The sequence below is a fragment of the Cherax quadricarinatus genome, chromosome 15 (genome assembly GCF_038502225.1).
Source record: "Cherax quadricarinatus isolate ZL_2023a chromosome 15, ASM3850222v1, whole genome shotgun sequence".
Classification (NCBI taxonomy): Eukaryota; Metazoa; Arthropoda; class Malacostraca; order Decapoda; family Parastacidae; genus Cherax; species Cherax quadricarinatus.
The window spans coordinates 44,517,510-44,544,883 of NC_091306.1; the positions used below are offsets into that span (position 1 = coordinate 44,517,510).

The following is a 27,374-nucleotide window of genomic DNA, read 5'->3' on the forward strand; positions in this document are numbered from 1 at the left end:
TGAGGCATACCAGGGAAGACTCTCTGTACGTGAGGCATACCAGGGAAGACTCTCGGTACGTGAGGCATACCAGGGAAGACTCTCTGTACGTGAGGCATACCAGGGAAGACTCTCGGTACGTGAGGCACACCAGGGAAGACTCTCGGTACGTGAGGCATACCAGGGAAGACTCTCGGTACGTGAGGCATACCAGGGAAGACTCTCGGTACGTGAGGCATACCAGGGAAGACTCTCGGTACGTGAGGCATACCAGGGAAGACTCTCGGTACGTGAGGCATACCAGGGAAGACTCTCGGTACGTGAGGCATACCAGGGAAGACTCTCGGTACGTGAGGCATACCAGGGAAGACTCTCTGTACGTGAGACACACCAGGGAAGACTCTCGGTACGTGAGGCATACCAGGGAAGACTCTCGGTACGTGAGGCATACCAGGGAAGACTCTCGGTACGTGAGGCATACCAGGGAAGACTCTCGGTACGTGAGGCATACCAGGGAAGACTCTCGGTACGTGAGGCATACCAGGGAAGACTCTCTGTACGTGAGGCATACCAGGGAAGACTCTCTGTACGTGAGGCATACCAGGGAAGACTCTCTGTACGTGAGGCATACCAGGGAAGACTCTCGGTACGTGAGACACACCAGGGAAGACTCTCTGTACGTGAGACACACCAGGGAAGACTCTCGGTACGTGAGACATACCAGGGAAGACTCTCTGTACGTGAGACACACCAGGGAAGACTCTCTGTACGTGAGACACACCAGGGAAGACTCTCGGTACGTGAGGCATACCAGGGAAGACTCTCGGTACGTGAGACACACCAGGGAAGACTCTCTGTACGTGAGACACACCAGGGAAGACTCTCGGTACGTGAGACATACCAGGGAAGACTCTCTGTACGTGAGACACACCAGGGAAGACTCTCTGTACGTGAGACATACCAGGGAAGACTCTCTGTACGTGAGACATACCAGGGAAGACTCTCTGTACGTGAGACACACCAGGGAAGACTCTCGGTACGTGAGACATACCAGGGAAGACTCTCTGTACGTGAGACACACCAGGGAAGACTCTCTGTACGTGAGACATACCAGGGAAGACTCTCTGTACGTGAGACATACCAGGGAAGACTCTCTGTACGTGAGACACACCAGGGAAGACTCTCTGTACGTGAGACATACCAGGGAAGACTCTCTGTACGTGAGACATACCAGGGAAGACTCTCGGTACGTGAGACATACCAGGGAAGACTCTCTGTACGTGAGACACACCAGGGAAGACTCTCGGTACGTGAGACATACCAGGGAAGACTCTCTGTACGTGAGACATACCAGGGAAGACTCTCTGTACGTGAGACATACCAGGGAAGACTCTCTGTACGTGAGGCATACCAGGGAAGACTCTCTGTACGTGAGACACACCAGGGAAGACTCTCTGTACGTGAGACACACCAGGGAAGACTCTCTGTACGTGAGACATACCAGGGAAGACTCTCTGTACGTGAGGCATACCAGGGAAGACTCTCTGTACGTGAGACACACCAGGGAAGACTCTCTGTACGTGAGACACACCAGGGAAGACTCTCTGTACGTGAGACACACCAGGGAAGACTCTCTGTACGTGAGACACACCAGGGAAGACTCTCGGTACGTGAGACATACCAGCGAAGACTCTCTGTACGTGAGACATACCAGGGAAGACTCTCTGTACGTGAGGCATACCAGGGAAGACTCTCTGTACGTGAGACACACCAGGGAAGACTCTCTGTACGTGAGACACACCAGGGAAGACTCTCTGTACGTGAGACACACCAGGGAAGACTCTCTGTACGTGAGACATACCAGGGAAGACTCTCTGTACGTGAGGCATACCAGGGAAGACTCTCTGTACGTGAGACACACCAGGGAAGACTCTCTGTACGTGAGACACACCAGGGAAGACTCTCTGTACGTGAGACACACCAGGGAAGACTCTCTGTACGTGAGACACACCAGGGAAGACTCTCTGTACGTGAGACACACCAGGGAAGACTCTCTGTACGTGAGACACACCAGGGAAGACTCTCTGTACGTGAGACACACCAGGGAAGACTCTCTGTACGTGAGGCATACCAGGGAAGACTCTCTGTACGTGAGACACACCAGGGAAGACTCTCTGTACGTGAGACACACCAGGGAAGACTCTCTGTACGTGAGACACACCAGGGAAGACTCTCTGTACGTGAGACACACCAGGGAAGACTCTCTGTACGTGAGGCATACCAGGGAAGACTCTCGGTACGTGAGACACACCAGGGAAGACTCTCTGTACGTGAGACACACCAGGGAAGACTCTCTGTACGTGAGACACACCAGGGAAGACTCTCGGTACGTGAGACACACCAGGGAAGACTCTCGGTACGTGAGACATACCAGGGAAGACTCTCGGTACGTGAGACACACCAGGGAAGACTCTCGGTACGTGAGACATACCAGGGAAGACTCTCGGTACGTGAGACACACCAGGGAAGACTCTCGGTACGTGAGACACACCAGGGAAGACTCTCGGTACGTGAGACATACCAGGGAAGACTCTCGGTACGTGAGACATACCAGGGAAGACTCTCGGTACGTGAGACATACCAGGGAAGACTCTCGGTACGTGAGACACACCAGGGAAGACTCTCGGTACGTGAGACATACCAGGGAAGACTCTCGGTACGTGAGACATACCAGGGAAGACTCTCGGTACGTGAGACACACCAGGGAAGACTCTCGGTACGTGAGACATACCAGGGAAGACTCTCGGTACGTGAGACACACCAGGGAAGACTCTCGGTACGTGAGACACACCAGGGAAGACTCTCGGTACGTGAGACATACCAGGGAAGACTCTCGGTACGTGAGACATACCAGGGAAGACTCTCGGTACGTGAGACACACCAGGGAAGACTCTCGGTACGTGAGACACACCAGGGAAGACTCTCGGTACGTGAGACATACCAGGGAAGACTCTCGGTACGTGAGACATACCAGGGAAGACTCTCGGTACGTGAGGCATACCAGGGAAGACTCTCGGTACGTGAGGCATACCAGGGAAGACTCTCGGTACGTGAGGCATACCAGGGAAGACTCTCGGTACGTGAGACACACCAGGGAAGACTCTCGGTACGTGAGGCATACCAGGGAAGACTCTCGGTACGTGAGGCATACCAGGGAAGACTCTCGGTACGTGAGACATACCAGGGAAGACTCTCGGTACGTGAGGCATACCAGGGAAGACTCTCGGTACGTGAGGCATACCAGGGAAGACTCTCGGTACGTGAGGCATACCAGGGAAGACTCTCGGTACGTGAGGCATACCAGGGAAGACTCTCGGTACGTGAGACACACCAGGGAAGACTCTCGGTACGTGAGGCATACCAGGGAAGACTCTCGGTACGTGAGACACACCAGGGAAGACTCTCGGTACGTGAGGCATACCAGGGAAGACTCTCGGTACGTGAGGCATACCAGGGAAGACTCTCGGTACGTGAGACACACCAGGGAAGACTCTCGGTACGTGAGGCATACCAGGGAAGACTCTCGGTACGTGAGGCATACCAGGGAAGACTCTCGGTACGTGAGACATACCAGGGAAGACTCTCGGTACGTGAGGCATACCAGGGAAGACTCTCGGTACGTGAGGCATACCAGGGAAGACTCTCGGTACGTGAGGCATACCAGGGAAGACTCTCGGTACGTGAGGCATACCAGGGAAGACTCTCGGTACGTGAGACACACCAGGGAAGACTCTCGGTACGTGAGGCATACCAGGGAAGACTCTCGGTACGTGAGACACACCAGGGAAGACTCTCGGTACGTGAGGCATACCAGGGAAGACTCTCGGTACGTGAGGCATACCAGGGAAGACTCTCGGTACGTGAGACACACCAGGGAAGACTCTCGGTACGTGAGGCATACCAGGGAAGACTCTCGGTACGTGAGGCATACCAGGGAAGACTCTCGGTACGTGAGACATACCAGGGAAGACTCTCGGTACGTGAGGCATACCAGGGAAGACTCTCGGTACGTGAGGCATACCAGGGAAGACTCTCGGTACGTGAGGCATACCAGGGAAGACTCTCGGTACGTGAGGCATACCAGGGAAGACTCTCGGTACGTGAGACACACCAGGGAAGACTCTCGGTACGTGAGGCATACCAGGGAAGACTCTCGGTACGTGAGACACACCAGGGAAGACTCTCGGTACGTGAGGCATACCAGGGAAGACTCTCGGTACGTGAGGCATACCAGGGAAGACTCTCGGTACGTGAGACACACCAGGGAAGACTCTCGGTACTTGAGGCATACCAGGGAAGACTCTCGGTACGTGAGGCATACCAGGAAAGACTCGGTACGTGAGGCATACCAGAGAAGACTCTCGGTACGTGAGGCATACCAGGGAAGACTCTCGGTACGTGAGGCATACCAGGAAAGACTCGGTACGTGAGGCACACCAGAGAAGACTCTTGGAACGTGAGACACACCAGGGAAGACTCTTGGAACGTGAGACACACCAGGGAAGACTCTTGGAACGTGAGACATACCAGGGAAGACTCTCGGTACGTGAGACACACCAGGGAAGACTCTCTGTACGTGAGGCATACCAGGGAAGACTCTCGGTACGTGAGGCATACCAGGGAAGACTCGGTACGTGAGGCACACCAGAGAAGACTCTTGGAGCGTGAGACACACCAGGGAAGACTCTTGGAACGTGAGACACACCAGGGAAGACTCTTGGAACGTGAGACACACCAGGGAAGACTCTTGGAACGTGAGACACACCAGGGAAGACTCTTGGAACGTGAGACACACCAGGGAAGACTCTTGGAACGTGAGACACACCAGGGAAGACTGTTGGAACGTGAGACACACACCAGGAAAGACTCTTGGTACATAAAACCCGTCAGGCGAGTTGTTACCGGACTCCAGCAGGTGTCTGAAGCTTCATACGGACGAGGATAGTGTTATACGGACGAGGATAGTTTTATACGGACGAGGATAGTTTTATACGGACGAGGATAGTCTACTAACCATAGGCTAGGTAAAAGGACGTTAATGTGTGTCACAAAGCTTATCCCAACAGGTGAACGTCAATTTATATTCATATCCATATAGTTTATATGGACATGATACATAGTTGTACAAGGAATTATACTAGTTGGGTGAACATGTCAAAGCCCCTTGTATGCAGAGCATTATGAGCAGGATTAAAATTAACTTATAATTAACAAGCAATGAACGGTTTAGTGGTAAAAATTACCGTAAACAATTTACAACATGAAGTACAATTGAGTATTTGAAGCGATGAAATTTGAACATTTCTGGCAAAAATACGAACGACTTTTCAGTACGGAGCTCTCTACCCGAACTCTAGCGGCGGGTCGTCATATGTCAGGAAACACTTGTCCTGCTCCCTGACAAACCTTACCTGACTTAACTTCTACTGAATAGACACGTCCAGACTTCAGAGAGAAGGTTCTGGTTCTCGCTACGAGACCTAAGAGGAATGATCTACTAGTAATGACCACTGACCTGTAGTCCAATCTGGTCACAGACCTGCAGTCCAGTCTGACCACAGACCTGCAGCCTAGTCTGGCCACAGACCTACAGTCCAATCTGACCACAGACTTGCAGTCCAATCTGGCCACAGACCTGTAGTCCAGTCTGGCCACAAACTGGACTGCAGAGAAACTCTGAAAGGGTCACAAGTATACCATAACTATTGCAGTAATGTTCGTAGAATTGCCGACAATATGCTAGGAGCTTTGTCAAGCCGTAATCAACTGTAACGACTTGACAAAGCTCCTGGAGAGCGAAACGTTGCCACAATAAAATGTCACATTAGTTGAACTTGTGTCCTTTTACTTAACATATTGTCAGTAATTCTACCAACATTAATACAAGAGAACAGAGACCCAGGGAGCACATAATGATGTTGGACAACATATAAAGTCTCATGACGCATACAGCAACGAGCTTATTTGAATAAGGAACAAGAGAAAGCGATATATTATTATTATTATTGTTGTATTACATCTAAACGATGAGGTAAATCCGTAGCGGTCAATATACAACGCCCGTTGAACAAGTCCCAGAGGACACGTCCAGTTCCTTGGATCAGGAGGCCATCACCAGTATCCAAGGGTGGAAAGAAGAGTAACGATCTGGGAGATGCGAAGGAAGCCGATGATTCAGTACACAGCTTTAGAAGTAGGTGAGAAGGGGAGCCATGAGGCTAGGAATTTAGAATGAATGTAATCGACAGCCGGACTCCCCCTAACTTAATTGCAGTCAGACACGCACATTAAGATGCAGCATCAGAGGCGCAGACTCGACCCTTGCAACCACTATTAGGTGAGTGCACACAAACACACGCACACACATACACCACCCAACTTGGCACTCATAACCCAGCTCATCTCCAATAAATGGCAACTGGCACCTCCCTGCAATACATTTTACTGTCTCAGTCGAACAGTTGGTTGACAGGGCACCACCACGGTAGGACGGCCACACCCACTACTGATTTTTAAACTGAATAACGATAAAAACACCTCAGTCTGCCGACACATATTTTGCTCTCTGTGTAACTTGGAGAGTGATTAATTAAGTCGTGGTATTGTTGCAGGACGGGAGTGCACACCACCCCTGCAGGAGCAACAGCAACAACCTCAGCGGCTCCGCTGGTCAACGGCAGCCCGGCTCACGCTACCCCCTCGGTGCCAGTCTCCAGCGTTCACCCGCTACCTGGCGCCGCTCCCAACACTAGCGCTCGCCCTGAGGTAAGTCACACCCACCATTGCCCTACTCTCCCTCTCTCTCATACTTTCATTATCGATCTCTCTCCTTAAAACATCCATTCTTTGCTTATACTGTCTAGTAATTTACTATTATTTTGTCCGGGAAACATACGTATTAGCCCACTTTCCCGTTTTTTTTCTTTTCCACAATGAACTTTGCCCCAGATTTGCCTAGTTGAAGGATATCGTTTTGGGTTGTTCCCTCGCAGTGTCTCTGTACCATTCGCTGGTCCCTCAAAGGGACAAAATTCGCTTTAGCTTCGCTAGTGAGACAAGAGTGTCGCATACGTGAGAATACAGTAACGACCTTCGTCAGTGAATTGTGGTCACTTGTGAAAGTTTTGCGAGAAATGAATCTTATTACAAGAAAACAATAACGAATAAATGGCTTGGCTGTGTTAATAGGCCTGAAAAGTCATTAATAGGCCTAGAGAGAGCCATTATTATTAAACCGACTAGCACCAACACTTACAAGAAGTCTTCCACCAACTGACTCCTCTGGGGCATAGTTGTAAATTTCTGCTACTCGGATGAGCAGCAGAAATTTACAACTTTAAGATATACGTAATGCACAGCTGAGCTGTGCTATAACCGTCATGAAAACAATATATATTTTCCTGTGTTTAGGAAACTGCAGTGTGTGTCGTAGAGGAGGACAGCCACACTACGTCGTTATTCATACACATGTAATAGATAGTATGTTAGTATTGCCAATAGTGTATCAATTATTTGAGCTGAAATATACTGTCCCTATGGCGGTATGTATACTCACAGGATGAGTGCCACGACTGTCATTACTCTCATTAAGACAGTGCTGAATTTTGAGTGGTTCTGTCATTTACTGTTAAAACGGTAGGGTGACTGCCAACGCTGTTCTTTTCAGCAGAATATTCGGTAGCAGGATAAATGGTAGTGAACAATGGTCCCATATTATATTCACTTCTAAAGATGAGTGACACTGTCCAGTACCGTCCTCATCCACTTGCGTTTTATGAGGAGATGAGTATCACAGCTACACACAGTCTTTGTGGAGTTATATTCACTCAGAATGAGTGGTGTACACGGCCAATAAACTCGCCCGTAGGGGCGAGTTAATTAGTGCTTCTCTCCGCCGTTAGTTAAGCGATAACCAGCTTATGCCACGTCCCCCCCCCCTCCCCTGTGTCAACTGATTTCTTTTGTGAGTTACCTTCCCTTCCTGTGAGCTACCTTTTCTTCTTGTAAGTTACCTTACCGTTTTGTGAGTTACCTTCTCATGTGAGTTAACTTCCCCTTTATGTGAATTAACCTCCCTCTCTTGTGTGAGTTACCTTCCCCTCTTGTGTGAGTTACCTTCCCCTCTTGTGTGAGTTACCTTCCCCTCTTGTGTGAGTTACCTTCCCCTCTTGTGTGAGTTACCTTCCCCTCTTGTGTGAGTTACCTTCCCCTCTTGTGTGAGTTACCTTCCCCTCTTGTGTAAGTTACCTTCCCCTCTTGTGTGAGTTACCTTCCCCTCCGACGAAGACTTCATCTGAAACAATTGAACCTCTTTATCCTGCATCATCTTACAGTCCATCAAATAATACATAATTATGATTGAGAAAACAGATACATAGTGGAATGCTTAACAAGAAGACTCAGAGCGAGTCAGCCAACCACGTCACTACAACCACGTCACTACAACCACGTCACTACAACCACGTCACTACAGCCACTGCTTCCGTAATACCAATATAGAACACTGTTGATAATGTAAATTCTCTGGTGAGAACTTAAGCAGTGAGGGCATTATCATTATTATTATTATTAAATTATGGTTATTGCTATTATTTTATTTAAGAGAAGCGATAAATCCGTTGGGGAGATACGGTGTCTGAACAATCAGATTTAATCCAAGGAAAGGATGGAAAAATACTTTTGGGGGGGATAGACTACCCCTGGCCAGCTTCAAGGAGCCTCCTTCAAGGGGAGGGTGAAGGGGGAAGAGGAGACGGGATGGGGAATGGGAATGGGAAGGGAGTTGAATGCTTAGCATACGCCTAAGTGCAGTCCAGTATATTTGAACGCTTTATAGTTGCGTCAGACATCATCATTATATCTGGCTTATTTGATTATGTATGTATGCAACGATGGTATAAACCTTGACAATAAATACCGACAACTTGGTTTAAAAAGACACGTAAGCAAACACTAGGACATATTTATTAGAAAACGTTTCGGTCCTGGGACCTTGATCACTTCTAACATACAGAGGTAGAAAGACATTATACATAGGCGGAGAATGCAACTATACATACATATATAGAGCGACTCCTACCCCTTCCCTCCACAACAGATTTATACACCCTCTAAGTCACTATTTTGCTCCATCCTCTCTAAACAACCTCAACAACCCCTCTTCAGCTCTCTGAATAATATTTTTTGTAACTACACTTCCTCCTAATTTCCACACTGCGAATTCTATACATAATATTTACTCTACACATTGCGCTTAGACACGACATCTCCACTACTTCCAGCCTCCTCTTCGCTGCAGTATTTACAACCCAAGCTTCACACCCATATAAGAGTGTTGGTACCACTATACTCTCGTACATTCTCTTCTTTGCCTCCATGGATAACGGTGTTTGTCTCTACAGATATCTTAACGCACCACTCACTTTTTTTCCTTCATGAATTCTATGGTTAACCTCATCCCTCATAAACCCATCTGCTGATAAATCTACTCCCATATATCTGAACACATTCACTTCTTCCATGCTCCCCCCAATGTGATATCCATTTTTTCAGTACCCAACTCATTTGATAACCTCATCACTTTACTCTTATCTATGTTCACTTTCAACTTTCTTTCTTTACACACCCTCCCAAACTCGTCCACTAACCTTTGCAACTTTAGAATCTCCCAAAACCACAGTATCATCAGCAAAAAGTAACTGTCAACTCCCATTTTGTATTTGATTCCCCATAGTTTAATTCTGCCCCTCTCCCGAACACCCTAGCATTTACTTCTTTTACAACTCCATCTATAAATATGTTAAACAACCATGGTGACATTAAACATCCCTGTCTAAGACTTACTTTTGCTGGTAAGTAATCTCCCTCTCCTACACACCCTAACCCGAGCTTCATTATCCTCATAAAAACTCTTTACAGCATTTAGTAACTTACTACATATTCCATACACTTGCAACATCTGCCAATTGCTCCCGTATCCACCTTATTATATGCCTTTTCTAAATCCATAAATTCAATGAAAATATCCCTACCTTTATCTAAATATTGTTCACTTATATGCTTCACTGTAAACGCTTGATCTACACATCCCCTACCCATTCCAAAGCCTCCTTGTTCATCTACAATCCTACTCTCTGTCTTTACTCTAATTCTTTCAAAAATAACCCTACCATGCACATTACCTAGTATACTCAGTAAGCTTATTTCCCAGTAATTTTGTTCCCTTTTCCCTAATATAAAGGAATTATATGCGCTCTCTGCCAATCCCTACATACCTTCCCCTCTTTCATGCATTTATTCAATATAAGAACCAACCATTCCAAAACTATATCCCTCCCCCCTGCTCTTAACATTTATGTCATGATCTCATCAGTTCCAATTACTTTACCTCCTTTCATTCTATGTAATGCCTCACGCACCTCCCCCCACACTCACATCTGATTCTTCTTCACTCCTAAAAGATGTTATGCCTCCCTGGCCAATGCATGAAATTACTGCCTTCCTTTGTAAATCAACATTAAACAGTTCCTCAATATATATATATATATATATATATATATATATATATATATATATATATATATATATATATATATGTATATAATATATGTGTGTGTGTGTGTGTGTGTGTGTGTGTGTGTGTGTGTGTGTGTGTGTGTGTGTGTGTGTGTGTGTGTGTGTGTGTGTGTGTGTGTGTGTGCGTGTGTGTGTGTGTGTAGTGCATTAAGCCACTTTGCTACGACAGTCATTTGATATATCTGAATTATTTCAATGTCAAACAGTAAACATGCACCTCTTGCACTCAGGAATTTTCCAACAACTGCCAGGCTACTTCAACAATTGTCCCTTAGTACAAAATGCATTCAATCAAGGCTTCCATTTTTTGGTTGAAAACACAGATCACAAGTATTCTTCTGAATATGATAGGAAGCTATAAACAAATAACCCGTACAATTCAGTTTGACATGGAACATTAAGAAGTAGTACTGAAGCGAGAAGGCAAGAATGCCAGATTATATATAAAAGAGTGCGGAGGAAGGGAGTGGTAGAACTGGAGTAGGGAGTAGTAGAGATAGTAATGGTAGTAGAGGTAGTAGTGGAGGTAGTAATGGAGGTAGTAGTAGAGGTAGTAGTAGTAGTAGTAGTAGTAGTAGTAGTAGTAGTAGTAGTAGTAGTAGTAGTAGTAGTAGTATTAGCAGCAGTAGTAGCAGTAGAAGTAGTAGTGGTAGAAGTAGGTAATAATCCAGCAGTGGCAGTAATGAAAAATGGAAAAATGGTAGTGTAGAATTCGTGAAGAAATAAGAGTAGAAGTAGTAGTAATAGTAGTAATAATTATGGTCATAGTAGTAGTAGTAGTAGTAGTAGTAATAACGAAGGTAGTACATAAGAACAAAAGAACAGTGGATCACTGCAGGAGAGCTACTGGCCCACGAGTGTAGGATAAAATCCCCTGCGAGACAAAGCCCTCATAGGACAGAACCCACCTAATCATAAAACATGAAATGAAACTATAGGAAAGGAGAAGGGGTAAGGAAGGGAGATAAAGATCAGGTCAAGCTACAGAGCATTTGACAATGTTATGAGAAAGGAAAATATCTACAGAGATAAAGCCAGGACTAAGATTATGTTAAGAATAAGAATTCTTCAAGAGGATGGCGTCTGTGAAGGATAGATGAAGGGTGTCTAGTTTTGACAGAGGACCAGTTAATAAAATGAACCAGTTAATAAAATGACTGTAATCTTTAACATGAGAGAAAGGAACATTGTCAGAGTCGGCAAGTCTAACACTTCTTTTGTGCTCTTTAAGTCTGTCAGAAAGTGACCAGTTTCTCCAGGTTATTGGAGAGGAAATGAAGTAGACTCTCATAGCGTCAGTGCCAGAAGAGGTACGAACTATATTAATACGAAGGGTGTTAGTTTGGTGAAAAGCAGGTTTGAAATCTAAATAATAGAGGATGTTGTTAAGATTTAGAAGATTGGAAATATAGGGAAGGCAAAGAATAGACTTCTGGGTAGCCAGAATTTGTGAAATCGTATGGGTAGACAAGGCGAGAGAAGAAGCTTCGAACAGTGGAAGTTTCCGAGTCGAGCAACTGAGGGTCACAACTGCGGAAGACACAGAGATAGAGAAACGGGAACACCTTTCATGACAGATGGAGCATGTTAATAAAAGTTGTGAACGTGTATTTACGCTCTTTGCAGCTTCTCTTGCCTTGGCTACCTTACCGATGTCACAGATTCTGCTTACTCGCATACTAAAGGGATTTTTCACTCCCAAACTCTCGCCTCCTGTGAAATCTCCTGTTCTTTGCCTTTCCTATATTTCTAGTCTCCTAAATCTTATTATGAATACCATTTGTAGTAATATAGTTTGTACTTCTCCTGCCACTGATGCTTCAGGTGTCTACTCCATTTCCTGCTCCTCTTGTCCTCTCCAATAATTCGGAGAAACTGGCCACTCTCTTTCTGACAGACTTAAAGAGAACAAAAGAAGTGTCTACACAAATAATGTTTTTTTGCTGTCATGTTAGAGATTACAGTCATTTTATTAAGTGGTCCTCTGCTAAAATTGTCTGCTTTACTCTGTCCTTCACAGACGCCATCGTGTTGAAGAATTTTTATTCCTAACATTCCCAACATAATCTTAGTCGTGGCTTTGTCTATGTATATGTCTTCCTTTCTCATTTCATTGTCAAATGCTCTAAACTTCAGAACCCTTTAATTTGATGTTTATCTTCTCTCTTTACCTCTTCGCCTTTCCTCTATTTTCATTGCCTTTCCTGCCTTCTACCTATGTAAGTTCTGTCCTATGGGGGATTTGTCCCACAGGGATTTTGTCCTACACTCGTGGGCCAGTAGCTCTCAAGCAGTGCTCTTCTATTCTCTTGTTCCGGCAGATTACCTCTACTGTTACTACTACGATATCTACTATTTTTTCACTAATCTTACACGGCCAGTCATTATTTTATTTTTCCCCGGTTTTCTACTACTACTACTGTCACTACTACTACTACTACTACTGCTAGTAGTAGTAGTAGTAGTACTACCACCTATCTCTACCACTGCTGCAATATTCTACCACCACTACCTCTTCCACTACAGCTACTACTATTAATACTACTAATGCTACTACTGCTAGCACTACAGTTACCACTACTACTAGTACTACTACTACTTCCTCCTCCCATTCTACCACTCCTATCCCCTCGCCACCTCTCTTATACATTCTGAACATCTTCGCTACTCGCTTAGGTATGACTTGTTCATGCTTCCAGTGGGACCGAAACGTTGTCATAAGTTTCATTCTCCTAAGTGTGGGTTATCTGTGTGTTTTTAAAGCCACGGTATTTGGACTTTCTATTCTTTACCGGGATGCCACTGAAAACGTGAAACTGATTCCTACTCACCAGAGAAAAATAAAACATTATTAAGTAAAGTGAGCAGAAATTATGTGAAAATGAGGTTAGTTGACATGACTTTTTTGTCTCAGTGGCGTTACATCTCCACTGTTCTTCCGTCACGGTAAAGTAATGGACGCCTTCCATAATAACAGATTCAACTAGTTTGTTTTTTTGTAGCTGCAGTTAGTGCACTGAAACATTTCAGCAACTTATCCTTAACACTGCAACTCATGCAACAGCAATGCTAAAAAATATTAAATGATTAATCGTGTGTGTACACACACACACACACACACACACACACACACACACACACACACACACACACACACACACACACACACATATATATATATATATATATATATATATATATATATATATATATATATATATATATATATATATATATATATATATATATATATATTTGCAATAAGATCACAGTAAACAGGTGATATTACAATATGCAGAACAACCACTGTGAAAAAAAATAGTGAAATTCCAAGCGCTTTCGTGACTTCTCACATTATCAAGGGACTATAAAAATGAAATATCAACAGGAAGGCATATCAGGACAAGACTACACCTCACAGTCACGTCACAACACCCGACTCTGTGAAACATAACTGATACTCTACCCAAGCATTAAGATTTTTTTTACTTGTCTAATGTATCATTAAATTCTTCCCAAATTTTATTAATTATAAAAGAATCAAATTTATCTAACCCAAAAGAAATATTTATATTATTTTCAAAATTGTTTTTTATGAGACATGATTCTATTATATTTCTGTCGATCATGGACTTGCTTAATACAACTTTCTCAGCCTTTGAAAATTAATTAATTTGATGGTTAAAATCTCTCACATGAATAAACAGAGCATTAGAATCTTGTCCACTTCCAATGTTATATTAATATTTTTTTATCTAAAGTTCAGGACTTTTACCAGTTTGTCCGTAATAAACTTTATCTCATATTTTACAAGGAATCTTATAGACACATCCGTCAGCGTTTTGGTCGGAATTTTTAACCAAAAGTTTTTTTTTTACTGTATCAAGATTTTTAAATACAACTTTGATATTAAAAGTCTTAAGAAGAGAAGGCATATCAACCAAGTTTTCATGGTAAGGGAGAACCAACATATTTTTAATTGAATAAGGTTGGTTGTCCCTTTTTGGATTGTAAAAAGTATTTCTAGCAATTTTAAAAGATTTATTAATTAAGTTTCTTGGGTATTTTAGAACATTAGCTATGTCATAAATTTTTTAGAGTTTTCCTCTATGAATTCTAGTCTAAAAAATACGTAAAGTTCTCAAAAACACTGATGAGAATACCGACAGTTTAACTTTATCTTGATATGAAGAATAATAGTGTACATGGGAACAGTTATTTGTTCATTTTCTGTCAATTTTAAATTTAAAATCATTGTTACCCTTAATAATTAAAACATATAGGAAAGGCAATGAGTTATTTTCTTCGAACTTAACAGTAAAATTTAGAGAATGAGCTAAACTATTTAATTTAACAAGGAAATGGTTTATATCTATATTTTTAGGCATAAGACACAAAATATCAACATTTCTATACTACTTAGCTCTATCAGAAAGGTTTGTGTTAAGCAATCTTGTTTCAAAAAATTCCATGAATTAATTACTAAGAACAGGTGAGAGAGGATTTCCCATTGCCATACCAAACTTTTGAGTGTAAAACTCATCATTAAACACAAATTCTGCATCAACAATACAAAGTTTAATGAAAGTGGGAACTAGCAATGATAAATCGAAATTAACAAATTCTTCAGATAAGGAACTTAATAAATCATCACCTGGAACTTTTGTAAACAAGGAAGTAACATCAAAACTAACCATATTGAAATCATTTAAGTCATTCAGTGAGCTTAATTTACTTTTGATGTTACCACCTTGTTCACAAAAGTTCCAGTTGATGATTTATTAAGTTTCTTATCTGAAGAACTTGTAATTCTTCCCTCCAGTATGACCTGCGTAACTCTAATCAAATAGCCCAGGTATAATGATGATTTATTATGGTAGTGAATGAGAAAAGGTACATATAGTTTTTTGCTGTTTGATGGGGAAAGAGGGAAAGGGGGCTGAGGAGAAGCATGATGGATGTACACCATAAACTGCATCTAGACAAAAATTTTTTTGAATCTCACGATATCTTGGCAATTCTATCGTGTATCTAGGTGCAGCCTGACGGTGGTGAATGTCATGGCAGACCCCAATATATCATTCCTTTAGACAATGTTCTTAAACTCCTGTGATTTATCTTGCATGTTCTTATGTCTTAATACAGGTCGTCCACCTGTGGGTTTTGCATTTCTTCCCTTGGAATGTATAAGTCCCCCTTTTCTAAAATAAGCAGTGTCTCCTTATCCCCGATAAAGTCATAATAACTTCAGCCAGACCTAAGATGGTGTCTCCCTCTTCTGGTGCCTTGCGTTATTCCTGCAACTCACCCTTTCATGTACTCCTTACCAGAACCCAGCCGTGAGATCCCTTCCCAAGACCCAGTTCGTCCTCAAGTCTGACCTCCCTCGACCGCCGAAACAGCCGGCCACCAACATGGAGACCTTGTCCATCCAGAGCCAGGTATACTGACGGCGGCGGCGACGCTGCTCCTTACTCCTCAGGGAGCATCTCTTATAGCTTCCTCTTGGGGAACATACCCCTCCTTCTCAAGCTCTGTGAGAATTTATGTGGCTGCTAGATATACTAGTACTTGCAGTAATTTCACATCAATGCTGGCTCAATGAGGCCATTAGATCAATGTACTATAGTCAACGCATGAGGAAGTTGTAACATTTCTAACGTGGCCAAGCATGTGGCAGTACTAGATCTCTATGACCACAAGTGTATTTATAGAATAACTTACAGCTACAGTGTAAAAAAATAGCAAAACTTTAAAAATTTTAGCATTATCAAGTTTATGCCTTCATGTGTCTTAAGACAATTTAATATTAAGAAATTTCTGATAGACCTATTATATTTATTGTTAGCTGATCAGGTAATATATTCATCTGTAATTTTGTGAGATTGCCTGTTCAAACACCAGAAGTATATGTGATATGTACATCCTGCTGGGTGACATGTGATAAACTAAGTACCTTCTTCTCATTTCTCTCTGCATATACTTCTCACCTCTGGCCTGCCAAGGCCAGGTGCATGCTTCACTTCAGTAATAGAATTGTAAGTGCTGGTGTTTGGGGGCCTTAATATTATACAGTAAGGCATGAGTTTTGGTGTTACACAGGACAGGTGTTGCACTGTAAGTAAGGGACTCTCAACAGCGCCCCGACCCGGGTGTTGTTGAAGGGTGCAAAGTGTGTGGGTGAGGTGTTGCGAGCACTTATGTGGTGTGTGTTGTGTCGTGCAGCCATACCGTACGCTGCCTCTACTGCAGCCTTCAGCTAAGGTGCGTTCGGACCTGGGCGTGGGTAGTATCTCTCACCTCAAGATGCAGGAAGACCACATCTCGGGGGTGAAGGAGCCACAGTATGTGCCACAGTCTCAGGCCTTGGCGGTCAAAGCCAAGCACGACGAACTAATCATGAAGCAGAAGGTACGGAGGCCATCCGAGGCCGACCTGGGGAGTGTGGAAGGGCGAATAGAGGGAGAGGAGGAGGGGGAGGCCACACCATGGGGTTCCATAGTGCCCCAGGCAAAATATTTCGATCAGGGTGAGAGGGCGGGGAGCTGGCCACTAATATTACCACCAATGCAAAAAGATCCAACCGACCAGAGGCCGCACATTAAAAAAGAAAACCCAAATAGTGACTTTATGAAGATCAATAAAACAACGTTTAAAGTCGGAAGTGAGATAGTTGAACTTAAAAAGCCTAACTCGAATTGTCCTGCTGTTAATATTGCCGTTCATAAACCTCAGCTGAGGAAAAGTAGTGCCGGTAACATCCTCACAGTGGAAGACGAGGAGTGTCAGCAAGACCCGAGAATAGCAAATCGGGCGTCAGCTGGCCGGAGCAGGTCCTTGGAATACACTGTTCATACTAGTAGGTTGGAGGAGCTCAATGACCAATATTTGCTAACAGCAGAGAATGCGCAAAATCTCAACTACTATGTAGACGCAGAACCACAAAACCAAGAAGCCCAGTACACAGTTGAGTTAGAGGTGCCACAGGAGGAACCAGAGGTTAACACTGTGGAGGTGGAGCAAACCGTAAAATTAGCAACACCAGCTCCCGTCAGGCAGTATGTTCGTTCTGTAAATGTTGCCCAGACGGTCAGAATTAGACGCGACTATTACATATATTAGCCTCTTTTCTCTTAGTGGCTAGCGAATAAGATTAGCATTTAGACGGTCTTGCAGATAGTCTCCCGGTGTTTAAATTTTGCAATTTTTTTTTTCTGTTGGTGGCATTTACGATAAAAGATTTTTTTTTTCAAGTCACGATCATGAAGACAATTAGCAATCTCTTTTCATTTCTTTTATGTTAAGGCAAAATTTATTTAAACTTGAACGTAATAGTTCTTCTCTTTGAAAACTTACTCGCGATTTGAAAAGATCGTAAACAAACTTTAGTTTGCTCTAGAAGGTTAGAAACGAGGCAATTCTCAAAGTGATTATAAAATCTTTGCTTATTGTGATTAGATAGTTACGCTTATCAAATTTCTGAGTGCGCATGCGCAGAAATATATACACTGTATATATACAATGACAGATGCGCATCTTTCTGAGTTTATTTTTGTCCCTATTTTAAATATTAAAACATTCTTGGTGTTACTGACAAAGTGACTTACAAGGCTTTAAGGGAAGATAACGACTCACGCGTTACCCAAGAAAAATAAACAAGTCTATAAACTTTTCTAAAAATTAGCATGCGTTCAAACTTTCGCTGGTGTTGCACTTGTTTGATAATCTAGAGCCCAGCAAGTCAAAGGTTTTAAAAAAAATAATAAACGATAGTTCAACAGAACCACAGTGCGATATATTTCCACAAGTAACCCCTTTAAAAAGCGAACTCACAAGAGTCAGCTGATATTTGGGTAAAATGTTGAAGTTGGGTGGCTATGGACAGTCCATGCATCACGGCCCAACTGGTAATCTAACTTAGACCTTTCGGTTGTGAACAGAGCATCCTACCACTGAGCATATAGTCTTGCAGACACTTGTCAATAGAGCGCTGGTTAGGTGACATAGAAAGCGGGAGAGAACGCGCAAATGGACTGCTCGATCTTCATGTTATAAATAACACTACGAAGATGGAAGTATGACGCGGGTGTGACGTGATCCAGCAGGCTGTAATAGGTAGCTCGTAGTGAGGGTAGGGAGTGCCTGGGGAATGGGTGGGAGGGAGTACTTGGTAATGGGTGTGGTGCCTCCTCTCCCTCTGGTGATTGGCGCATTTCTGTTGACACCAGAATGTTCAGTTCTGCAATACCTAACCTACCGCCTTGTCCCTGACAAACTGGCACCCTTTGGTCCGTTCAGTAGGTCCAGCAGCATAACGAGTATGCCACGCAGTGTCATATGTTATGCCATACTGAGAGCCTCATTACTGAGCACGATACTATGCCCATAAAGTCTTAACTTAATTTTAAGGCATGGCATACTATATCACGCTGAGTGTGGAGCATACATGTATATATATATATATATATATATATATATATATATATATATATATATATATATATATATATATATATATATATATATATATATATATATATATATATATATATATATATATATATATATATATATATATATATATATATATATATATATATATATATATATATATATATATATATATATATATATATATATATATATATATATATATATATATATATATATATATATATATATGTATGTATGTATGTATGTATATGTACCATCAATTTAGGTGTGGCATAATTTGTACTATACTGGCTGTGGCACACATATGTACAGTAAATATACATTTAAATGTCTTTTCAATTTCACGTCATGTTGAGTGAGGCACACTTTGTATAATGCTCAGTGTGATGTGTGCACGCAGTGCGTGTGGCTTAGGTGTGTGCACTGTTAATGACTCACTTAACATACCTTACAACTGGTTGCTTACCCAGCACTGTCTCTTCAAGACCAGCCGGGCGTCAGTGACCTGTCAAAGCCGTGCAACACGTTACTACGGCTCTGACCTAATATAAACAACAGAATAATCAGGTGATTGATGATGATGATGAAGTGATGGTGAGGTGGGTGAAGATGAGAGAGAGAGAGAGAGAGAGAGAGAGAGAGAGAGAGAGAGAGAGAGAGAGAGAGAGAGAGAGAGAGAGAGAGAGAGAGAGAGAGAGAGAGAAAGAGAGCGAGACAGACAGAGAGACAGAGAGAGAGAGAGAAACAGGACAGACAGACTGGCTATTTCCATCACTCGGGAGGTCAGGTACAGTTGTGTTGTGGTTCAGCTATCCCAGGCAATTTTATGTCACTCAGAGTATTATACAAAGCGGCTATTTCTGCCACACACTACCGCGAGCCCTCACACATTGTGAGGATGACAGCCCTCACACACTGTGAGGATGACAGCCCTCACACACTGTGAGGATGACACCCCTCACACATTGTGAGGATGACACCCCTCACACATTGTGAGGATGACACCCCTCACACATTGTGAGGATGACACCCCTCACACATTGTGAGGATGACACCCCTCACACATTGTGAGGATGACACCCCTCACACATTGTGAGGATGACAGCCCTCACACATTGTGAGGATGACAACTCTCACACTTTGTGAGGATGACAGCCCTCACACATTGTGAGGATAACAGCCCTCACACATTGTGAGGATGACACTCCTCACACACTGTGAAGATGACAGCCCTCACACACTGTGAAGATGACAGCCCTCATACACTGAGGATGACAGCCCTCACACATTGTAAGGATGACACCCCTCACACATTGTGAGGATGACAGCCCTCACACACTGTGAGGATGACAGCTCTCACACATTGTGAGGATGACAGCCCTCACACAATGTGAGGATGACAGCCCTCACACACTGTGAGGACGACAGCCCTCACACACTGTCAGGATGACAGCCCTCACACAATGTGAGGATGACAGCCCTCACACACTGTGAAGATGACAGCCCTCATACACTGAGGATTGGACAGCCCTCACACGTTGTGACGATGACAGCCCTCACACATTGTTAGGATGACAGCCCTCGCACACTGTAAGGATGACAGTCCTCACACACTGTGAGGATAACAGCCCTCACACACTGTGAAGATGACAGTCCTCACGCACTGTGATGATGACAGCCCTCACACATTGCGAAGATGACAGCCCTCACACAATGTGAGGATGACAGCCCTCACACATTGCGAAGATGACAGCCCTCACACAATGTGAGGATGACAGCCCTCACGCATTGCGAAGATGACAGCCCTCACACAATGTGAGGATGACAGCCCTCACACACTGTGAGGATGACACCCCTCACACATTGTGAGGATGACAACTCTCACACTTTGTAAGGATGACAGCCCTCACACATTGTGAGGATAACAGCCCTCACACATTGTGAGGATGACACCCCTCACACACTGTGAAGATGACAGCCCTCACACACTGTGAGGATGACAGCTCTCACACATTGTGAGGATGACAGCCCTCACGCAATGTGAGGATGACAGCCCTCACACACTGTGAGGATGACAGCCCTCACACACTGTCAGGATGACAGCCCTCACACAATGTGAGGATGACAGCCCTCACACACTGTGAAGATGACAGCCCTCATACACTGAGGATGACAGCCCTCACACGTTGTGACGATGACAGCCCTCACACATTGTTAGGATGACAGCCCTCGCACACTGTAAGGATGACAGTCCTCACACACTGAGGATAACAGCCCTCACACACTGTGACAGTCCTCACGCACTGTGATGATGACAGCCCTCACACATTGCGAAGATGACAGCCCTCACACAATGTGAGGATGACAGCCCTCACACATTGCGAAGATGACAGCCCTCACACAATGTGAGGATGACAGCCCTCACGCATTGCGAAGATGACAGCCCTCACACAATGTGTGGATGACAGCCCTCACACATTGTGAGGATGACAGCCCTCACACATTGCGAAGATGACAGTCCTCATACACTGTGAGGATGATAGGCCTCTGTGAGGATAACAGCTCTCACACATTGTGAAGATGACAGCCCTCACATATTGTGAAGATGACAGCCCTCACACATTGTGAGGATGACAGCCCTCACACATTTTGAGGATGACAGCCCTCACATATTGTGAGAATGACAGCCCTCACACATTGTGAAGATGACAGCCCTCACACGCTGTGAGGATGACAGCCCTAACACACTGTGAGGATGACAGCCCTCACACACTGTGAGGATGACAGCCCTCACACACAGTCAGGACGACAGCCCTCACACACTGTCAGGATGACAGCCCTCACACACTGTGAGGATGACAGCCCTCACACATTGTGAGGATGACAGCCATCACACGTTGTGAGGATGACAGCCCTCACACATTGTTAGGATGACAGCCCTCACACTTTGTGAGGATGACAGCCCTCACACATTGTGAGGATGACACCCCTCACACACTGTGAGGAGGACAGCCCTCACACACTGTGAGGATGACAGCCCTCACACATTGTGAGGATGACAGCCCTCACACATTTTGAGGATGACAGCCCTCACACATTGTGAAGATGACAGCCCTCACTGTGAGGATGACAGCCCTAACACACTGTGAGGATGACAGCCCTCACACACTGTGAGGATGACAGCCCTCACACACTGTCAGGATGACAGCCCTCACACATTGTTAGGATGACAGCCCTCACACACTGTGAGGATGACAGCCCTCACACATTGCTAGGATGACAACCCTCACACTTTGTGAGGATGACAGCCCTCACACATTGTGAGGATGACAGCCCTCACACACTGTGAGGATGACAGCCCTCACACATTGTGAGGATGACAGCCCTCACACATTGTGAGGATGACAGTCCTCACACACTGTGAAGGTGACAGCCCTCACACACTGTGAGGATGACAGCCCTCACACACTGTCAGGATGACAGCCCTCACACACCGTGAGGATGACAGCCCTCACACACTGCGAGGATGACAGCCCTCACACATTGTGAGGAGGACAGCCCTCACACATTATGAGGATGACAGCCCTCACACATTGTGAAGCTGACAGCCCTCACACACTGTGAGGATGACAGCCCTCACACACTGTTAGGATGACAGCACTCACACACTGAGGATGACAGCCCTCACACACTGAGGATGACAGCCTTCACACAAGGATGACAGCCCTCACACACTGTGAGGATGACAGCCCTCACACATTGTGAGAATGACAGCCCTCACACATTGTGAGGATGGCAGCCCTCACACACTGTCAGGATAACAGCCCTCACACGCTGTCAGGATGACAGCCCTCACACACTGTCAGGATGACAGCCCTCACACACTGTCAGGATGACAGCCCTCACACATTGAGGATGACAGCTCTCACAAACTGAAGATGACAGCCCTCACACACTGAGGATGTCAGCCTTCATACACTGAGGATGTCAGCCCTCGTACAATGAGAATGACAGCCCTCACACACTGAGGATGAAAGCCCTCACACAAGGATGACAGCCCTCACACACTAAGGATGACAATCCTCACACAAGGATGACAGCCCTCACACACTGAGGATGACAGCGCTCAAACACTGAGGATGACAGCCCTCACACACTGTCAGGATGACAGCCCTCACAAACTGAGGATGACAGCCCTCACACACTGAGGATGTCAGCCCTCATACACTGAGGATGACAGCCCTCACACAGTGAGGATGACAGTCCTCACAGATGTTCATACCACACAATATAGACTCTTGATATATAATGTTAGGGGTCACTATCCTCACTACACTAGACGTGAGGGGTCACTATCTTCTCTACACTAGACGTGAGGGGTCACTATCCTCACGACACTAGACGTGAGGGGTCACTATCCTCACCACACTAGACGTGAAGGGTCACTATCCTCACAACACTAGACGTGAATGGTCACTATCCTCACTACACTAGACGTGGGGGGTCACTATCCTCACTACACTAGACGTGAGGGGCCACTGTCCTCACTACACTAGACGTGAGGGGTCACTATCCTCACTACACTAGACGTGAGGGGTCACTATCCTCACTACACTAGACGTGAGGGGTCACTATCCTCACTACACCAGACGTGAGGGGTCACTATCCTCACTACACTAGACGTGAGGGGTCACTATCCTCACTACACTAGACGTGAGGGGTCACTATCCTCACTACACTAGACGTGAGGGGTCACTATCCTCACTGCACTAGACGTGAGGGGTCACTATCCTCACTACACTAGACGTGAGGGGTCGCTATCCTCACTACACTAGACGTGAGGGGTCACTATCCTCACTACACTAGACGTGAGGGGTCACTATCCTCACTACAATAGACCTGACGGGTCACTATCCTCATTACACTAGACGTGAGGGGTCCCTATCCTCACTAGACGTGAAGGGTCATTATCCTCTCTACACTAGACGTGAGGGGTCACTATCCTCACTACACAAAACGTGAGGGGTCACTATCCTCACTAGACGTGAAGGGTCATTATCTTCACTACACTAGACGTGAGGGGTCACTATCCTCACTACACAAAACGTGAGGGGTCACTTTCCTCACTAGACGTGAAGGGTCATTGTCCTCACTACACTAGACGTGAGGGCTCATTATCCTCATTACACTAGACGTGAGTCACTATCCTCACCACACTAGACGTGAGTCACTATCCTCACCACACTCACCATCGGAGGAAGGTAGGGATGAAGGGAGAAGAGTGAGGAAGGGAGGAAGGAAGGAAGAAGAGTGAGGAAGGTAGGGATGAAGGGAGAAGAGTGAGGAAGGGAGGAAGGAAGGGAGAAGAGTGAGGAAGGTATGGATGAAGGGAGAAGAGTGAGGAAGGGAGGAAGGAAGGAAGAAGAGTGAGGAAGGTAGGGATGAAGGGAGAAGAGTGAGGAAGGTAGGGATGAAGGGAGAAGAGTGAGGAAGGTAGGGATGAAGGGAGAAGAGTGAGGAAGGTAGGGATGAAGGGAGAAGAGTGAGGAAGGGAGGAAGGAAGGGAGAAGAGTGAGGAAGGTAGGGATGAAGGGAGAAGAGTGAGGAAGGGAGGAAGGAAGGGATGAAGGGGAGAGAGAAAGTAGGTTGCACAGTAGTGACTGCTGCTGGTACACCTGGATGTTCTGCTTCTGCTGTCATATCTGAAGTCTGTCAGCTGCTCAACAGCAGTCTTCCTGCTGCTGTCACCCCTGAAGTGTTCCTGTTGCTGTCACTTCTAAAGTGTTCCTGCTGCTGTCACCTCTGAAGTGTTCCTGCTACTGTCACCTCTGAAGTGTTCCTGCTACTGTCACCTCTGAAGTGTTCCTGCTACTGTCACCTCTGAAGTGTTCTTGCTACTGTCACCTCTGAAGTGTTCCTGCTACTGTCACCTCTGAAGTGTTCCTGCTACTGTCACCTCTGAAGTGTTCCTGCTACTGTCACCTCTGAAGTGTTCTTGCTACTGTCACCTCTGAAGTGTTCCTGCTACTGTCACCTCTGAAGTGTTCCTGCTACTGTCACCTCTGAAGTGTTCTTGCTACTGTCACCTCTGAAGTGTTCCTGCTACTGTCACCCCTGAAGTGTTCCTGCTACTGTCACCTCTGAAGTGTTCCTGCTACTGTCACCTCTGAAGTGTTCCTGCTACTGTCACCTCTGAAGTGTTCCTGCTACTGTCACCTCTGAAGTGTTCCTGCTACTGTCACCTCTGAAGTGTTCCTGCTACTGTCACCTCTGAAGTGTTCCTGCTACTGTCACCTCTGAAGTGTTCCTGCTACTGTCACCTCTGAAGTGTTCCTGCTACTGTCACCCCTGAAGTGTTCCTGCTACTGTCACCTCTGAAGTGTTCCTGCTACTGTCACCCCTGAAGTGTTCCTGCTACTGTCACCTCTGAAGTGTTCCTGCTACTGTCACCTCTGAAGTGTTCCTGCTACTGTCACCTCTGAAGTGTTCCTGCTACTGTCACCTCTGAAGTGTTCCTGCTACTGTCACCTCTGAAGTGTTCCTGCTACTGTCACCTCTGAAGTGTTCCTGCTACTGTCACCTCTGAAGTGTTCTTGCTACTGTCACCTCTGAAGTGTTCCTGCTACTGTCACCCCTGAAGTGTTCCTGCTACTGTCACCTCTGAAGTGTTCCTGCTACTGTCACCTCTGAAGTGTTCCTGCTACTGTCACCTCTGAAGTGTTCCTGCTACTGTCACCTCTGAAGTGTTCCTGCTACTGTCACCTCTGAAGTGTTCCTGCTACTGTCACCTCTGAAGTGTTCCTGCTACTGTCACCTCTGAAGTGTTCCTGCTGCCATGTATTCAGTGCTATTTTGGCTGCCGCATCAACACTGTCTATGTTCCTGCACCACCAACAGTTTCTGTTGCTGCCACACCTACAGTGTTCCTGTTGCTGCCACACCTACAGTGTTCCTGTTGCTGCCACACCTACAGTGTTCCTGTTGCTGCCACACCTGCAGTGTTCCTGTTGCTGCCACACCTACAGTGTTCCTGTTGCTGCCACACCTGCAGTGTTCCTGTTGCTGCCACACCTGCAGTGTTCCTGTTGCTGCCACACCTGCAGTGTTCCTGTTGCTGCCACACCTGCAGTGTTCCTGTTGCTGCCACACCTACAGTGTTCCTGTTGCTGCCACACCTACAGTGTTCCTGTTGCTGCCACACCTGCAGTGTTCCTGTTGCTGCCACACCTGCAGTGTTCCTGTTGCTGCCACACCTACAGTGTTCCTGTTGCTGCCACACCTGCAGTGTTCCTGTTGCTGCCACACCTACAGTGTTCCTGTTGCTGCCACACCTGCAGTGTTCCTGTTGCTGCCACACCTACAGTGTTCCTGTTGCTGCCACACCTGCAGTGTTCCTGTTGCTGCCACACCTACAGTGTTCCTGTTGCTGCCACACCTACAGTGTTCCTGTTGCTGCCACACCTACAGTGTTCCTGTTGCTGCCACACCTACAGTGTTCCTGTTGCTGCCACACCTACAGTGTTCCTGTTGCTGCCACACCTACAGTGTTCCTGTTGCTGCCACACCTACAGTGTTCCTGTTGCTGCCACACCTGCAGTGTTCCTGTTGCTGCCACACCTACAGTGTTCCTGTTGCTGCCACACCTACAGTGTTCCTGTTGCTGCCACACCTGCAGTGTTCCTGTTGCTGCCACACCTGCAGTGTTCCTGTTGCTGCCACACCTACAGTGTTCCTGTTGCTGCCACACCTACAGTGTTCCTGTTGCTGCCACACCTACAGTGTTCCTGTTGCTGCCACACCTACAGTGTTCCTGTTGCTGCCACACCTACAGTGTTCCTGTTGCTGCCACACCTACAGTGCTCCTGTTGCTACCACACCTACAGCTCTCCTGTTGTGTCCGCACTTACATTGTTCCTGTTGCTAGCAAACCTACAGCGTTCCTGTTGCTTCCACACCAACAGTTACTGTTGCTTCCACACCAACAGTTTCTGTTGCTGCCACACCTACAGTTTCTGTTGCTGCCACACCTACAGTTTCTGTTGTTGCCACACCTACAGTTTCTGTTGCTGCCACACCTACAGTTTCTGTTGCTGCCACACCTACAGTGTTGCATTAATGTTGGTAGAATTACTGACAATATGTTAAGTCAAAGAGCACAAGTGCAACTAATGTAACATTTTATTGTGGCAACGTTTCGCTCTCCAGGAGCTTTATCAAGCCGTTACCAACAATACATGGACACATAGGGTACATACGGGCTTTAGCAATACTAGAAGTAGTAGGTGTAATACTCGTGGTAGTAACAA

General features: G+C 45.5%; 1 protein-coding gene across 8 annotated transcripts in view; it reads left to right on the top strand.

Moving 5' to 3' along the window:
- Window positions 1-27,374, top strand: part of LOC128703343 (PDZ_signaling and DUF4749 domain-containing protein Zasp66) — a 325,662-nt gene that overhangs the window by 241,474 nt on the left and 56,814 nt on the right. For 4 of the 8 annotated variants that reach the window (XM_070085326.1, XM_070085325.1, XM_070085328.1 and 1 more), the window contains exons 3-5: window positions 6,651-6,804; window positions 15,945-16,055; window positions 16,840-17,025. In XM_070085326.1, coding sequence (XP_069941427.1) covers window positions 6,651-6,804; window positions 15,945-16,055; window positions 16,840-17,025 — 451 coding nt within the window. The remainder of the gene's footprint in view (window positions 1-6,650; window positions 6,805-15,944; window positions 16,056-16,839; window positions 17,026-27,374) is intronic. The other 4 variants (XM_070085330.1, XM_070085331.1, XM_070085329.1 and 1 more) reach the window with 3 other exon arrangements.